Here is an 18,403-nt window from a genome sequence, read left to right as displayed (position 1 = left end):
AGCACACGCATAACTACCACTAAGCTATCCCAGGTATGGGATATGTTATCTGGAAACCTGTTATCCAGAAAGCCTCGAATATGGGAAGGCCATCTCCATTGATGCCATTTTTTAAAAATAGGTTTTATCACCTTTATCACCTTTTGTATACACAAAGTTATACTTAGAATTCAGTCATCTGGTAAGGGATACTTGAGGCATCAAACCATGGTTCCCATATATTCTTAAAATTTCCCGGGTGCTCCTGAGAGTTGTATGTTGTAAGGCAATGTAACATTTATTAACTCAACCCAATGTTGGAGTGTAGAGGAATTGGGGCTCATCCATTTCATAATTACTAACTTTTTTTGCATAGAACATAATGGAATGTATCAGGTCTGGACTAGGAGTCAAAATAGGCCCTGGCATTCCAAGTACACAGTGGCCCAAACAGTCCCCCACATGCCCACTATATAGTGTGTGATGTTCTGCAACTGCTTACATGGACTTCATTTTGCAGCGCTAGTTCTTGGAATAGAAAAACAAAACCCGTAGATTCAATTCAATTTCCATATGGATTCTGTGAACATATTGTGACAATGTGTTTAGGAAAAACATATAGAGAAGAGATCATTTAAGGTGAATGATATGGGCTGCAGGGGAATGCCTAGTGAAGGAAGGGTTAATATTCCCAGGGTTAATATGGCAGCTGAGAGTGAAGCTGCCTTGTTGAGGTAAACGTGGTGTACTCCAATACCTGGGGGTTCTGACTGTTCCCAGTGTTAGAGAGAAAACCTGAGAGAGAGCCATGGGACCTGTGGAGCCTGAGAGAGAATGTCTGCGATTTAGAGACAGACAACCAACGAGATACCTGAACTTGAGAGAGAGAGTGCCAATGGGCCTAGAGAAAGGCAGTCTTTGGGAGAGTGTGCAGCAGTGAATTTGACTTGGAAGTAGACTGTGTGGCCTGGCTGATAGAGAGAAGTTATACCTGAACTGTGAGTAAGAGGGTGTTAACCATGTGGTGGTCCAGAGTCTGGGAGAGGCCTTGGGGTAGTCAGGAAGTCTATATTCAGTGGCGTCACTACAAAGGAAGCAGACCCTGTGGCTGTTCAATTAATTTTGGTAAAACAATTCAACCTCTAGACATTTTGGGGTCTGAAAAATAAAGTAGTAAGAAATAAAAAAAAATTGTAATATCTAGTTACGCCACTGACCACATTCTCATATGTGAGAGATACTGTTATGTTTTGGATGCTGTGTGAAGCCAAGCACCCTGTCTCTGATTATACCATTATAATAACTTATCTCCCTGCACATAGTGGAAGAGATCCCACTACCTCTTGCATATTGGAGCACACCCATTTAATCTTTACAGGCAGCTCTACTTTCAGCTGACCCCTAATTACCTGACTGGGAGGGAATTTTACCCTATCTCCACTAGGTGTTCCCCTGCAGCCCATGTATATATATATATATATATAATAATATTATATATATATTATATTATATTATATTATATATTATATATATATAATATTATATTATATATATATAAACATTGCATATAGTGCATATGCTTCTGCATATAGCATTTTGATTTTGTTAACTAAAGTTTCTTTGTTTTTTTTTACCTTTTGACAAGCAGCTGGAGTGTATCCACTGATTTCTCTATAAGAGCCACAACCTCAGAGTAGGGTATATCAGCACAAGGGGTTCCATTAATGGAAGCAACTTCATCTCCCTCACATAAACCAGCAGTGGAAGCCTTGCTTGGGCTTTTAACCTGAAACAAAAAATAAAAAGTAACTTTAACAGTGCAGTACTCAGAACAGGAAAGGCAGGTTTAGCATTCACACATGGGTACAAGTGATTTGGTTGATATCTGTACTGTATAGTCTGTTTTTGGTTGAATTCTATTGTATCCCGTAATTTAATAAGAAAGATTAGTGAGTAGAAACTTTGGCTGAAATAGATTATGCACCCCAGGATCTTTTTAGAAATAGTCTTAGGTAACAGTGTCGTTTTTATAAACTTTCTAAGCTAATCTTAATGTATAGACAGAAACTGACCTTTTTTGTACATTTTTTTAATGTATTTAATAGATAAACACCAAAAATGCATCTAAAAGCATGGCAGTTCTGGCTCTCAATTAATTTTGGGCCCAAAGGATTTTAACATGATATGATGGTATCAGACATAAGAAAATAGCTTATATTTGATAATGGTTTAGTTGATGTGTAATGAAATTAGGTTTCTGGCTCATATACATATTCTTGTGGCGGGCTAAGCAAGTTATATATAAAACAAATTTAAAGGATAAGGAAAGGCTAAAATTAAGTAAGCTTTATAAGAAAGGTCTACATAAAATACACCAGTAAACCCTCAAAGTAACACTGATCTGAGTCCTCTGTCAAAAGAAATACAGCATTTCTTTCCTTCTATTGTGTACACATGGGCTTCTGTATCAGACTTCCTGTTTTCATCTTAAACCTCCAGGGCTAGGGCTTGAGCATGCTCAGTTTGCTCCTCTCCCCCTCCCTACTGTAATCTGAGCCCAGAGCTATGAGTGAGCAGGGAAACTCAGGCCGGATGTGATCTATCATCTATCATCTATCTATCTATCTATCTATCTATTTATCCATCTATCTATCATCTATCTATCTATCTATCTATCTATCTATCTATCTTTTGATCTATATCTCTATATCTATCTTTCTATCTGTCTCTATCTATCTATCTATCATCTATCTATCTTTTTCTATCTATCTATCTATCTTTTTATCTATCTATTTACAGTATCTTTCCATCTATCTATAACTCTCTCTCTACATATATTTATTTTATATACAGGTATGGGACCTGTTATCCAGAATGCTCGGGACCTGGGGTTTTCCGGATAACGGATCTTTCCGTAATTTGGGTCTTCATGCCTTAAGTCTACTAGAAATTAATTTTAACATTAAATAAACCCAATAGGCTGGTTTTGCTTCCAATAAGGATTAATTATATCTTAGTTGGGATCAAATACAAGCTACTGTTTTATTATTATTAAGAAAAAGGAAATCATTTTTAAAAATTTGGATTATTTAGATAAAATGGAGTCTATGGGAGACAGCCATTCTGTAATTCGGAGCTTTCTGGATATTGGGTTTCCGGATAAGGGATCCTATACCTGTATATGTGTATATATATATATATATATATATATATATATTGTGACAGAGTGTTTGGGAAACACCACTGTCTTAGAGCAAAAGACATTTAATCTGCATTGTATGTGCTGCAAAGGAATACTTGGCTCAGGTAGGGTTAATATTCCCTATCAGCCAGGTAATTAAGTGGCAGCTGAGAGAGGATCTACCTGACAATGTAAAAGGGCTGTGTGAGCACAACTCAGGGCTCTCCAGGGAAGTGAGGGGCTGTGAGAGACAGAGCTGGGCAGAAGGGTCTTTCCTGCCAGCAAGAGAGTTCCAGAGGTTGGAGCCTAAATCCCTTGTGGGGAAAGAAAGAGAAAAGAACTGGCAGAGGCTGGTGAGTCTGAATCCCAGGAGGGGAAGCCAGCAGGGCTGAGTGTGAAGCCCAAATACTTCAAGGTGCAAGAGGGTGAGAGTTTCCCTTGATGGTGAGCGGCCAGAGGGGGGAAAACCCTGAATGTTTTGCAGTGTATTTACTGAACTGTACCCTGCATGTTCTACAGTGAAGTTGAACTGTAACCTGAACATTTTTCTGTTGCCTTTTCGTTGGAATGTCCAGTGCTTAATAAACCTGTTTTTTGTCTGAAGCCTTGGTGTCCCTGTCTCTAAGCTCAAAAATCCTACGCTACCTGCCTACCAAACGCTAATTCCCCCATAAAAGTGCATGTGCAGGCCAGTGGCATGTCACAATATATATATATCTGTTATAGTAACAACTATTAAACTATATTTAAGGACACATACTGGAAGACTGTTCACTTTTTTGCTTAATATGCAAGCTAGAAGAGATGGTGCCAATATTTTATTACTGCAATAGCAAACTATCCAACCATTTACAAATATGGAATGGTATGCTAAGTTTATTCTCCATCATCTGGAATGTCAACAGCATAGTTCTTTAGAAGCCCATATTGGTATAGCTGTTCGTTCAAGACACATTTTAAAAGGTCTAAGTGTTCTATCAATTTCTTCATGTCATTATAAAAGAATAGCAATAGCAATAATGATGGCAGGAAAGCACAAACCATGGATACAATTTCATGTACATATAAACAATACAGTTGGTGTTGAACAAACATACAGAGGCATTGAGAAAGAGACCTTCGTTATACTAAAGCTCTATTGATTATAAAAGGAAAAAGAGCTTTTATCTGGCACATACATGGTTTAACTGTGCTTGATTTCAGTAAGGCAGGGGACTTATTGGTGTTGCCCAGCTCCAAACTACAGTTAGGAAAAAAATTACCCCACTAATAAATAATAATAATAATATAATATATGTAAATGAAATCGTTTGAGGTAGCTGGCTTGGTATACAGTGAATACGGCACTGTTGTTGAGTGGCTGAATTTTCTACTGAATTCTTCTCTAGCTTTGTATTTCAGTTACTTTGCAAGTAGCAACAATACATGTCAGGGTCTTTTTTTATCTATTCAAGGAAATTAAAGAATTTATATTGTCCATGCCCTGCTGAAGTTACCCAAAGGTACCTTTCCCAGGACAAAATAGCATTACGACAATACATTTTTGTGTTTTTTGTGTTATCTAGTCCAAGTTGAAAAAACACCCTGTTTTTAAAGAGGTGGTTTACCTTTAAGTTAACTTTTAGTATGACCAGTCCTAAGCAACTTTTCTCATCACTGACCCCATCTAAAAAACAAATGCACTGTAAGCCTACACATTTATTGATATTTCTATTTTCTATTCATATTCTAGTCTCTTATTGAAATCAATGCATGGTTGCTAGGGTAATTTGGTTGCAGAGCTGCTGAATAAAAAGCTAAATAACTCAAAAACCACAAATAATAAAAAATGAAAACCAGTTGCAAATTGTCTCAGAATATAACTCTCTACATCATACTAAAGGTTAACTTCATGTTCAACATCCCCATTAAATTCAAGTCTTAGGGACTTTTTAATCAAAGGTCAAACTGGGGATTTCTGGCATTTCTCCATCAGTTCATCATTTTATGTTCATGAATTGGCACATTTATTTCCTCCTTTTTCCCCCAAACTGATTTTGTCAAAACATTTCCAGCCAAAAGAAGACGCATATCATATTTATCTATGTTCTGTCAAGTAGTGAAGACTTATATCTGAATAATAGTTCATAAAGCTGCCAGAATCTTGTGATAATATTAATGCAATACTGGCAAGTTTACAAAACAATTCTTTTCAACATCATTATTGATGCAGGACACTTATACCATATGTAAAAGGTGCACTACAAACCACAAGGTACGCCTACAAAAAAATAACCCGTTTGTGAAAAAAAAAATAAAAACTACATTGTACCCACGTATTGTTAAAGTTACTGAACCTGTGCTTTTTATTGCATATGAGGGTTAATGTGTTGTGCCTATAGCTGTTGCACACAACTATAGGACATGCAGATGCACAACTTGCACAACTTTGCATGCAATATATTTATTTGCTACTAATCTCTGTGTAAAAGTTTGTGCCTGAGATATAGGGTTGCCACCTTTCTTTCAGTTAACATCACTGTATTGTTTTGTAGGGTAGGCACTCAAAGATCAGTCCTCCAGGCAGTAGTAGTAAAAAACAGGTATTTTTATTGAGGTACGAGCGTGGATCACAGCCTTACGCGTTTCGTGTTCTCACAACACTTAATCATAGGCTACTGATGAATTACACATACATGGTATTTAAACTTATGTGCATATGTTTCTTCCAGTTAAACTCTGGACTGGGGGTGAGATAGTGACATTGTGGGGTGGGACTGTGATGTCGAGGGGGTGGGACTGTGATGTCGAGGGGGTGGGACTGTGATGTTGTGGGGGTGGGTGTGCCACCAGGAGGCGGGGTTATGATGTGGCTATTAGCGATTGGCCATTTGCAGCGTCAATTACACAGAATAATGCCCTAATGTGCCGAGCAGGCACATTTGACCCAGCAGCCCTTCAAAAAACTGGGCTGTCCAGGTCAAAACCAGACAGGTGGCAATCCTACTGAGGTACAAGCAATTACTTTTTTTTATAACATCAAATTTGCGGCTCTATTCAAACTCTTGTGAAGATTACATCGGAGGGAGTATGATTCTAACGCGTTTCATGCCATAAAGCTGGGCACTTCATCAGGGATGCAAATGGCTTGATTTCTGTTCGGTTTTCTGAATGTTTTAGGATCTATTATACAAAAATCGGTTATCAAGAAAGATCTCCCAAAACAGCGGCACCCCAGACTTCTCCAGCGACGAGGAGAGAGAGGCCATCCCTATGAGGGGCAGAGGCCGCCCGCCGGGAAGGGTAAGAGTGCGAGACTAGAGTGAACACCATTGTGTGACCGCTCTGGCTCCTGCTGGGGAACTCTATCACTGCTAGGGGTTCCAAAACATGATGAATTTGACCAATTTTTACATTTTGTACTCCTTAATAAAGAAGTCCTGATTCTGAGCCGGCTGTATATCTGCAATTCCTGCCAGAACACCTCTGTGTTTTGATAAAGTGCAAAATATTGACTTTCCCTAGCAGGAATAAAATCAATAATTTGCAGGACATTTAACATGTGAAGATAGCATTCCACTTATTCACAAATTTTAGTGAGGCCCCTTTCCAGTGTTTTATATGGTAAAATATGTATTACCGCTTCTTTTATTTTAATACTTTAAACAGCTGTGACATTTATTGCAGTGCACACTCTGTAAAATCATCTATCTGCTTTTTACGCTAACGATTTGGCATGAATGTGTGTGGAAATAAAGAGAAGAAATCAGTAACAATTTCCTTTATGTATCACATTGACCATCCATTACAAGGAAATATGTTTTCCCATAGGGAACCTGCAAACAGAATTTTCCACGCTGTTACGTCAGTGTCACTGCTATAGATTCTATGAAGTATGGCATGTAAAAGAGTTTCATTTGTTATTACTGAAAAAACTTAAGGTGGCCATACACGATAAGTTCCGCTCATTTGGGAGGTTGCCAAAGAGCGGATTTTAACCCAATATGCTCTCCAAAAGCAGGGCGATATTGGGCTAATCCAACTGTTTGGCCCTAGGGCCAAACAATCCGATTATAACAAAGGAAATGGGCGCTGACGGGTCGTAGGACCGACACAGGGAAAATCAAACCTGCCCGATCGATATAAGGCTGATTTTTGGCCTGAGACCCGTCGGAATCCCCCACACATGGGCAAATAAGTTGCCGAATCAGTCTAAAGGGCCGTTATTGGCAGCTTTAATCTGCCAGTTCATGGCTACCTTTAGTTACCTGCTTCCCATAGCTTGTTTTGTATATGTAGGAAAATATGAGTAACTTAAAGTGCATGTAAAGGCAAAAAAAAAGAAAATCCAATTTTAACTTTATTTAATTAAAAATAAACCTATCTTCATTATACTTTAATTAAAAAATGTGTATCAGGTTTTTTTTTACCTGACTGTACGCAGTGAAATTCTCCCTTCATTTACTGCTGTGGATAGGAATTGTCAGACGGTCCCTAACTGCTCTGCAGGGAAACAATCACACTTATGAACAGCAGGGGTAGCCCCCGCCTTACTTCCCAGCCATTGCAGAACTCAAGCAGCTTTGTTTGTTTCCCTGTAGAGCAGTCCCTGACTGTATTGGATTTTATTTTTGCCTTTACATCCCATTTACTGTTTCCAACTCCAGCTGCAGGAACAAAGATCATGCAGCCAGATTTAAACAGATAAACTGGGATTCTATTTGGTGGAATAATTAGCTGCAGCCAATGGTTCTGCAGAGTTGGAGAACGTTTGTATTAAACAATACAAAAATCCACATTAGATTACCGTATATACTCGAGTATAAGCCGACCCAAGTATAATCCGATAAATTGGGGCCCCAAAAAAAATAAAACTTCGCCTCCTTTCGTGACTTCGGGTCTTTGCGCCGCTTCAGGACTTGGGCTTCGGCTTTTTTCATGACTTCGGGTCTTTTCGGCGCTTCGTGACTTCGGGTCTTTTCAGCGCTTCGGGACTTCGGCTTTTTTCGTGACTTCGGGTCTTTTCGGCGCATCGGCTTTGGCTTTTCGGCACTTCCGCATTCGGCAACGCAGAGGGAGGACGTACGGCTCGGGAGCTCGTAAGGGGGGCCCGGATCTTCAAAAAATGCAGCGCTGCCGGGCCCTCCTTCATGCCCGGGCCCGGTACGCTTGTCCCCCCAGTCCCCCCCTGATGGCGGCCCTGGTGACAGAGAATTGCCAAACGGATTACTGTGTGCATTGTCCCACTGTCCAACAACCATGTGCAGAGGGTGCTGTTTGATATTGCCATCACTGTTAATCTTTCGTATAACCAACAGAGGGCGCTGTGTGATTTTGCCATCACTGTTAATCCTTCATATAACCAACAGAGGGCGCTGTGTGATATTGCAGTCACTGTTAATCTTTCATATAACCAACAGAGGGCGCACTGTTATTCTTTCATATAACCAACAGACGGCGCTGTGTGATATTGCAGTCACTGTTATTCTTTCATATAACCAACAGAGGGCGCACTGTTATTCTTTCATATAACTAACAGAGGGCGCTATGTGATATTGCAGTCTCTCCCCAAGCAAACTGTTGGTATAGGAATGATTAAAAGTGACTGCAATCTCAGCTGCTGCCCACTGACTCGAGTATAAGCCGAGGTAGACTTTTTCAGCACATTTTGGATGCTGAAAAACTCGGGTATATACGGTACATGACAACACAGGACCCAGTGCAGTCTGCATATTCTGATTATTAATCAGTCTTGCTGTATCGGATTAAGCCAGATATTATTCGACTTGTGCTGTTTTGATAATTTATGATGATCCCTAAGCAGCCCAGACCACACTGAGCATGTGCAGAATCTTGGTCTTGCAAAGATGTTTAACAAAGTAACAAAATGGTGACCCCCTGTGGCCAACTTTGAAAGCATAAATCATTTGTTTGATTAGGCTTGTGGTGCAGTACGTTCATGTTTATGTTTAGTATACAAAATACAGCATTTCTAGCCTTATTCTATGTTAGACTTTACTTCCCCTATAAACAGAAAGTTCTTAAAAGCAGAATACAGTATGTGAATACAATAAAAAAGTGACCTTCAAGTAGTCAGATTCTTCTGGCTCTAAGGGGTGTAGAAATAGAAAATTAAGCACAAAAAAATTAATGAGCTGATGCAGAGCTGGATTCTGGCTTAGTTCCCTAAAAGCGATCCTGTAAAAATGTAACTGTGTTTATTTTTCCATGAACAAACACAGAATTTTTAGAAATATAAATGTACATATTTAACTACTTTGACTCCTGCCCATAAAAAATAAACTTTAACCGCGCTGTAGTATAGGGCAAGTGTGAACCGCAAAGGGGGTAAAAGTTAATAAATATAACTTAAAGACTATCAGTTAATAAATATAGTGAGTATAAAGTGGCCAGAGGAATGCAGTGCATGTTACAAAGTATTAAATGACTGAAGTCATTACCTCTTGTGGCAGTAAGTCAAAATAATTGCTACTAGTGTGACTTCGCTGTCACTATGAAAGCTCCATGGCTGCGTCATTAATAGACATCCATGTTCAAAAAGACATGCACATGTCAAGTGTTAAATACAAGGGATTCAGGAGTGCCTAACAGATTATCACCTCCCTTCTGCCATGATATGAATAAACACAGATGGCCCTAAAACACTGGAGTCAAGAGAAAATAGTTGGGGCATTTGGTACTGTATTGCTGTGCTAATTTGGGAAACCGGAATACGATAATTATGTGTGCTTTGCACCTCTTAGTACTGTGATTGCATCCATGTATGTGCACTGTTCATCCTTTTCTGTGGTATGTTCAATAAGAGGGCAAGTAAGAGTAATGGCAACTGAAGCATTTATTTCCACTATAATATCCAAGAGAGCTTTCCATGAAAATTTAAATGTTATGTGTGAAATAGAGTATCCTTCTCAGGATTCCCAGCATATGAATATCAGCTTGAAGGCACTATATTGTATATTTATAATATATGTACATGCCTGTGCTGTAAATGTGTAAATGAGGTTTTACAGCAGCATAGTTATGCAAACAAGATGGGATTAACTATTTATACAGTACTGTGTACATTTTCTAGAAACCAATTTGTTCACTTTAACGAATAATATACTTCTGCCATTTTTAGAAGTAACATCAGAGTTCAGCGGCCTGTAGCCTTGTGACTAGTGATGGGCGAATAAATTAGACAGGCGCAAATTCACAGCGAATTTCCATGTTTCGCTGCCGGCGAATAAATTTGCAAAACTGAAGCGATTTTGAATGCATGTTGGAAAAGTTGCTTGCATCAAAACAGTCGTGCGTCAATATTATTCGAATGCCCATTGGCTTTAACACCAGCGGCAAAATTGACGCAGGCGGCAAAATTTTCACCGTTTTGCGAATTTCGCTGCAAATTTGCTAATTTTCCGCGAAACGGGACAAATTTGCCCATCACTACTTGTGACTTATATGACCACAGCTCTATAAACTATAGTAGGGGGAGCATTAGGCACTATAGAACTTACTGTAAATTATGACCTTATAAAAATCTTACCTATGATTTACAACATAAAGGCAAAGAGACTGAAATATCTAATGGTAAAGAGCTTGTGTGTTCTCACCATGGGGTAAATTTATCAAAGAGTGAAGTTCCGCCACTAGAGTGAAATTCCGCAGCTCTCAATTCATTTCTATGGGATTTTGAAAGGCGTATTTATCAATGGGTGAAGTGAAAGTTCACCCTTTGATAAATACGCCTATAAAAATCCCATAGAAATTAATGGAGAGTGGCGGAATTTCACTTTATTGGCGGAACTTCACTATTAACCTCACTCTTTGATAAATATACCCCCTAGTGTATATGGGTTTCCTTTGATAATTATAGTATCCTTCTAAATTTAAAAAAAAAAAAACATACAAACTGTTTAATTGGTTTCCTAAGAAATATGTAGCCTAGCGTGCCTGTTGTGTAAATGTTACAAAGACCTTAGAAGGTTATTAATATTGGATCACAACAATGTGACTGATTGGCATGCAGCATTAGCTCATAATATGGGACTTAATAGCATGAAGTATTGGCATGGAGATTGAGGCTTCTCAGAAGAGTAACTCGTTTTACATGATATCTGATTATTACTACAGGTAAGGGATCCATTATCTAGAAACCTGTTATCCAGAAAGCTCAGAATTACAGAAAGGCCGTCTCCCATAAACTTAATTTTATCCAAATAATCAACATTTTTAAAGGTTATTTCCTTTTCTCTGTAATAATAAAACAGTACCTTGTACTAAGATATTATTAATCCTTATTGGAAGCAAAACCAGCCTACTGGGTTTATTTAATATTTACATGATACTAGAAACGCTCTCTGTTTGTTTAGGATAGCAGCTGCCATATTAGCTTGGCATGATATCACTTCCTGCCTCAGTCTCCCTGCTCACTCATAACTCTGGGCTCAGATTACAGCAGGGAGGGGGGAAAGGGAGGGAGAGAGAGAGAGGAGCAAACTGAGCATGCTTAAGCCCTAGCCCTGGAGGTTTATGCTGAAAACAGGAAGTCCAATACAGAAGAATAAATACTTGTGTTTCTTTTAACAGAGGACTCAGAGCAGCATTACTTTGAGGGTTTACTGGTATATTTATATAGACCTTTCTGATAAAGTTTACTTAACTTTAGCCTTTCCTCCTCCTTTAAAAGTGAAGCACCCCTTTAATACAGTAATATAATAATAATAATTACTTAAAATATTTATAATTGTTTCCCAATGCTAAAATATACTAGTAATAATTTTAAAATGGGAAATAATTACAATTATTTCTAATAGTAGCACTCTGTTTTCGAGAAAATAGTGGATTTGATGCATTCCATGTTCATTTTTTGATGTGCAAACAGCATGGAGGTAAATATGTTAGAATGGTATTACATCTAGAGGAGTATCTTTCTTTAGTATTTTATATAATATCTTTTTTTTAGCAAAATGAATATGTTCAAGAATACAGCTGGTTATACTAAGTTCTAAGTTGACTAGTTATAGGCATAGCTTTGCTCTGTAATGTAAAACAAAATAATGCATTGAGGCCTGTTTATCATTACTGCTTTTCTAGACTCCAAAGGAAGGCTAAATAAATACAAAGAATGTATTTTTTTCCATCGGGAATCTGTGGTAGGTTTAAGTTTCATGAACATCCTCAATCTTACTCGTAATGATGCCACAAACTTGCTTCTGTTCATTTCTGTGAGACATCCAGGAGAGGAGCCTCAAAATAGGCATGAGGTAATGTCACCACCGTACCAAGAAATGGCAGTGTAGACAACACCGGCCTATCCGATTGCAGCAAATGAAGAATTAGGAATCTCTGGAAGAGCTCAACTAATTGAAGAAAGTCTGTGTTTTCAAAAGGAAACACTGTCTGAATATAAAGAAAATAAAAATATAAGTATACTGTTGTTTTCCAAGGGAAAGTGTCACTACTTATTATTGAAAAGCAAGTACTTTGTGAGTTAAAGAGCATTATTTTCCACTGCATGTACATAGTTACAGATATTTATAGAAAGTCTGATACATGGCCTGTCCCCTCAAGACGTATGTGGTTATTATTAAACATGAATCATTTATAATGTACATCTACATGATCCAACAGAAACAACTCCCACAAAGATGACCAGTAACATTCACATATTATTATTCTGTATAGTACAGGTCAGGCCCGGACTGGCAATCTGTGGGTTCTGGCAAATGCCAGAGGGGCTGCTATAAGGTCCCATAGAAAGTCAGTATTTAGTGGGCTGGGGGAGGCTGTTTGGGCCTATATGTGAGCTGATTGGGCCTCTGTGTACCTGAAATGCCAGGGCCTATTCTAATTCTCAGTCCGGACCTGGTACAGGTATGGGATCTGTTATCCGGAAACCCGTTATCCAGAACATTCTGAATCACTGAAAAGCCATCTCCCATAGACGCCATTTTATCCAAATATTCCAATGTTTAAAAAATTATTTCCTTTCCTTTGTAATAATAAAACAGTAGCTTGTACTTGATCGAAACTAAGATATAATTAATCCTTATTGGAAGCAAAACCAGCCTGTTGGGTTTATTTAATGTTTACATGATTTTCTAGCAGACTTAGGGGCAAATTTACTTACATCCGAAGACATATTGTCAGTTTCCCAGCTGCCCCAGTCATGTGACTTGTGCTCTGATAAACTTCATTCATTCTTTACTGCTGTACTGCAAGTTGGAGTGATATCACCCCTCCCTTTCCTCCCCAGCAGCCCATCAACAGAACAATGGGAAAGTAACCAGATAGCAGCTCCCTGACACAAGATAACAGCTCCCTGGTAGAGCTAAGAACAGCACTCAATAGTAAAATCCAGGTCTCACTGCGACACATTCAGTTACATTGAGTAGGAGAAACAACAGCCTGCCAGAACGCAGTTCCATACTAAAGTTCTGTAAGCACATGACCAGACAAAATAACCTGAGATGGCTGCCTACACACCAATATTACAACTTAAAAAAATACTTGCTGGTTCAGGAATTAAATTTTATATTGTAGAGTGTATTTGCAGTGTAAACAGTGTAATTTAGAAATAAAAACGATATCATAAAAATCATGACAGAATCCCTTTAAGAACAAACCTACCCTATCTCCTACGTAACCAGGGGACTGCCTGTACTTTCTTTAGACACTGTACAGTAAATCCTTCTGCATTCATACTGAAGCTCTCTAATTAGCTCTATACCTATTGACATCATAAATTATTTTGGTCTGTCTAAGAAGCATCAAGCAGCAGCCAGTGAACAGAAGCCTGTATTCTAATATATCACAGACACAGCAGAAATAGAGAGGGAGGGTGCAATTTTGTCATTTGGAAAAGTTGAATGGCTAGATTGGTATGATGTTTTGAAGACAGAAAACATTCACATATCACTGAAATGAATCAGAAATAATATATTTGGATATGTGCACATTGTAGCTCTAAATGACTGGCAGTTGCCATACTGCTGATCCCTGAGGCAGTACATGTAGTTTATAACATTGAAGTTCATGGGCTTCCAGAAGTGAAATGCCTTGAGTACCTTGTCTGTTGTCTAGCTGTTACTGATAGCTTTTCAAATGATAGTGGAAGTCCACCAGTCATGAACTTGGCCATTATGAGCACATAACTAAGCAACTGTACATTTTCAGTGAATGTGACAGTTGCATACGATTACAACACATATATGAAGGAAAGAGAAAAAGTAAAATGCATGTATTTTTTGAGAAGCCATGGGCCATATCCAAAAAATTTTGTATTGTTTATTATGAATAAGTTCCTCATTCTCTGTAGTGATGTTCAGTCACTTTAGAAGGTAAAAATATACTAGTGCTAGTGTAGGGTTGGTATCCCAGTGTGATCTGCCAGTACAGGGACTCAAGGCTCACAGTAGAAGGCAATCCCTTTGAGAAGACCTTGTAAATTTTGTACACTGGGGCTGATACCTGTGTGAGCACTGCTGCAATCTATAATAAATATTCAGTCTGGCCGGCCAATAGATCATCAGTCTGTTGTAAGAACCACTTATCCCTCCATACCAACTGCAAGGGTCCGTCTTTGATGAAAGAGCACTGGTCTTTAATATTTGAATAATAAAATGCTCAACAGTTTTCTTGTAACCTGCAAGGATTGGGACAGACACTTAACCGAAATTACACATATCCGGGCTACCACTTTCCTCACTAACACTTCTAACTCAACTCTGGCTGACTAATCCACTTCTTCAAATGAAAGCACTTTTAATCGTTTTTTAGTTTGAATCCAATAACTTGAATAAAAGCCTTAAGGTTAAATGCAAAGGGAAAAAAGTCTGGCAATCTGCTATGGGTTTTTTTCCCCTGCATGGTAGTTTTTATCTCAGATATTCAACATAGTTGGAGCTAAAGCAATTAACCACAAAATGTTGTTCATGTTACTAGGTGCAACCTTTGCAAGAAGGTTGGTGCAAAATATATACCTGTTAGTGAATTGTGTGCTATTTGCATCCATGTTATTATGGGTGCCACGGGGATGGGGCCTGTTTGTTTTCTCTTGCACCCTTCAAGAGGTGCAAGTGTTTTCTACATGGCTGAATAACAGTACGTGAGAGATTATTATGGTTTACATACACCAAGAGAAATTGGTTGCCAACTAAGGTATTCTGATCATAGTTTGGACACATTCATAGAACAGACTTGAAAATCCCATTGGCTGAGAAGCTAATAAGGTTGTGGATGCAGTCTGCACCCGACAGCGCTGCAAAGACCCTTTGTGTTAAATGATTGTTGATCCATTTGGTAAACATCTACTGTAGATCAGCTTGATTTGACAGTTTAACATGGAAGGCCAAAAGGACAGGGATCTGTTTGGTGACCTTTTCAAATGTTTATGGCTGATTTTTTTTTTTCCCCAAAATGATTTTTTATTTGAGCATTAATTGTATAAAATCATACCGTCTCCATATTAGAGAAAATAGCATATTTACATTATTACAGACATTTTCAGTACATCAGAACAGTGAAGGCAATATGGCGTAAACGTTATAATCTTTATATCGTGTTGATTTTGTTACCATTATTGCTCAATCTTCCCAAGGTAATCCAGAAGATGGGATGTTTTGCAATTCCTTTTGAATATGTAATTATTAACCATAAAACAAAATTACAAAAAAAGAGAAAATAGATGTCAATGGTTGTAAAAAGAGTAATGATCATATCGAACACTCTCTGTCTTTATAGAGTTTTTTAATATCATCAGCAAGACTTAATTTGGAAGGCCTTTTTATTTGTTACTGTGCACACAAATGATCCCATTTACAAGGTTTTCGTTGGGTCACCCCTCATGATCCTTAGTATATACCAATCCGTAGATTGGAAACATATGTGAATTTTGGTTTTCACTGTCTGTGATATTATGCCAATAAAAGGTGTTCGCCTAATTTAACGTTAGTACGGTTTTGTTCCACTAGTAAAATAATGCATCAGATACGAAAAAAAAAGTATTTCCAAAGGCAGGGTTCTGGATATTCAGGGAAGGTCCTGTTTTTTCATTCTCTAACTACTAATTCACCAGAGCAATGGTCTCTATACAGGCTTGCAACTAAATGGTCAGAGAGAACTCTATTAATAGGGTAGTGCTCTTCTCAGCTATAAAAGGCTATGTGAGCCGTTGACAGTCCCTTACAATAGGCAGGGATACGTTATGTAATGCGCAACCTCTGCCAGTCTAGCATTCCTGCCTTTCATTATAAACCTTCTAAAGCTTCATCCTAGGATATGTGGAAGCTATTTGCATGGGCTATAATAAATTTATTTGTGCCCATGCATGGAACACAAGTCATGTCATGCTGGTGCCAAAGCTAAATGTTAATTAGGGAAAGAATATGAAGAGAAGCTTGGCTCAATAATCCACTGTACAATTAAATCAGGAAGCATAGAGAATCTTGGCTCTTAGTATGTACAGTTCCCAACTTGCTAATAACGGTGCCTAAGTTACATTATACTCATATGAAGTTTTTTGAAACAGGAACGTTAACCCCTTGTATAAACGTGGTTGACTGCGCTGCTGCGTCAGACGTCCTGTTGATTAAACGCTGGATTACTTTAAGTGGAAGTGTTACCCGTTTTTGGTTTATATTACAAGGAGTCATAAAGTTTATATAGCCCGGTAGTTGGTTTTCTAACAGTTTAGCAGCATTCAGGATGAACCATGATTAAATTGACTTAATTTTTGTAAAGCAAGAGTGCCCTCTGGTGTACTACTATATATTACACATTTTTACATGCCTTCCTGATTTACACAAGAACATTGATACCGATACCATGTAAATTACTGAGAATTTTTTTTAATAGAATTATCCCTGGAGCAAGCTGTGTGTATGCCTGTGTGTAATAGTTATATGGATCTGATTTACCAACAGATGTGGCAGCACTAGCACCCACATTAGAAATTATTAATTGTCCAGACTATTTTAAAATATTGTTTTATGAAGGTGAACTTTCCTCCAGCAAAGTTTAGATTTACAGGAAATGTATTTATGGACTCTACAAGGGGAACACAAACCTTCTCCCTTGCATTTCTGCCTAGCTCTTCAAAGTAGGAACAGTTCAGTGTAAAAATAAAAACTGGGTAAATAGATAGGCTGTGCAAAATAAAAAAATGTTTCTAATATAGTTAGTTAGCCAAAAATGTAATGTACAAAGGCTGGAGTCAGGGGCGCCATTAGAAATCACAGGGCCCCGTACAACAACATTTTTGGGCCCCCCCGCCCCACCCCAGATCCCGCCCACTCCACACCACAGTTAAAACACCACACAGACATGAGCGCTAAAAAAGGTAACATACACAAGTTATAAAAAGGTCAAAAACATTTTGCCACTTTCAGGACTTGGGTTTTTTTCGACGATTTCGGGACTTCGGGTCTTTTCTCCACTTTAGGGATTTCGGGTCTTTTTGCCACTTTCGGGACTTTTGGTCTTTTCCCAACTTTCAGGAGTTCGGGTCTTTTCGACGCTTTCGGGTCTTTTTGCTGCTTTTGGGACTTCGGGTTTTTTCGGCACTTTCGGGACTTTGGGTCTTTTCGGCACTTTCGGGACTTCAAGTCTTTTCGACACTTTCGGGACTTTGGGTCTTTTCGCCACTTTCAGGACTTTGGGTCTTTTCGCCACTTTCGGGACTTCGGGTCTTTTCGCTGCTTTCGGGACTTCAGCTATTTGGCTTTTCATAGTAACATAGTAAGTTAGGTTGAAAAAAGACACAAGTCCATCAAGTTCAACCTATTAACTTTTTTAACCTGCCAAACTGCTAGTTGGTATAAGTCACTGTTTCAAATGCTGTACTCAATAGGCCTGTCCTAAATAAGCTTATTCCAGGGAGATAACATTGTACACCCATGCAAAGCAGGAATATCCCACCTGCAGCCCTCAGCTACATCAGCGGGATTCTGGGGGGCTGCACTTGAGCAGCAGGGAGAATGCAGACATCCCTGATGTATACAGTGACATAATGTAGAGCAGCTACAAGAGTCCTCTGCACTCAACCCATTATCAATATATTTAAGACAGAGACATTTTGTGCATACTGCTACTGAAAAATGCCTTACCCTTTAAACAACACAGGGATTGTTTGTCCATATATTGCAATATATTTAAGCTGGCCAACTACGTCAAAGTCATCCCATATCTGGCCAGTCCTACGCTTAATTTTCATCTGATTCATTAAGAATTCAATTGCTTGATTATACATTATATGTCTTA

The 18,403-nt window shown here is 38.5% G+C and overlaps 1 protein-coding gene across 1 annotated transcript in view; it reads right to left on the bottom strand.

Annotated features, from left to right (window-relative positions):
• LOC108719620 (synaptopodin-2-like) overlaps positions 1-18,403 on the bottom strand; it is a 134,050-nt gene that overhangs the window by 42,505 nt on the left and 73,142 nt on the right. The window contains exon 2 of the mRNA XM_018268735.2: positions 1,614-1,765. Coding sequence (XP_018124224.2) covers positions 1,614-1,765 — 152 coding nt within the window. The remainder of the gene's footprint in view (positions 1-1,613; positions 1,766-18,403) is intronic.

Source organism: Xenopus laevis, chromosome 1L, assembly GCF_017654675.1.
Source record: "Xenopus laevis strain J_2021 chromosome 1L, Xenopus_laevis_v10.1, whole genome shotgun sequence".
Lineage (NCBI taxonomy): Eukaryota > Metazoa > Chordata > Amphibia > Anura > Pipidae > Xenopus > Xenopus laevis.
This window is presented reverse-complemented; position numbering and strand designations above follow the sequence as displayed.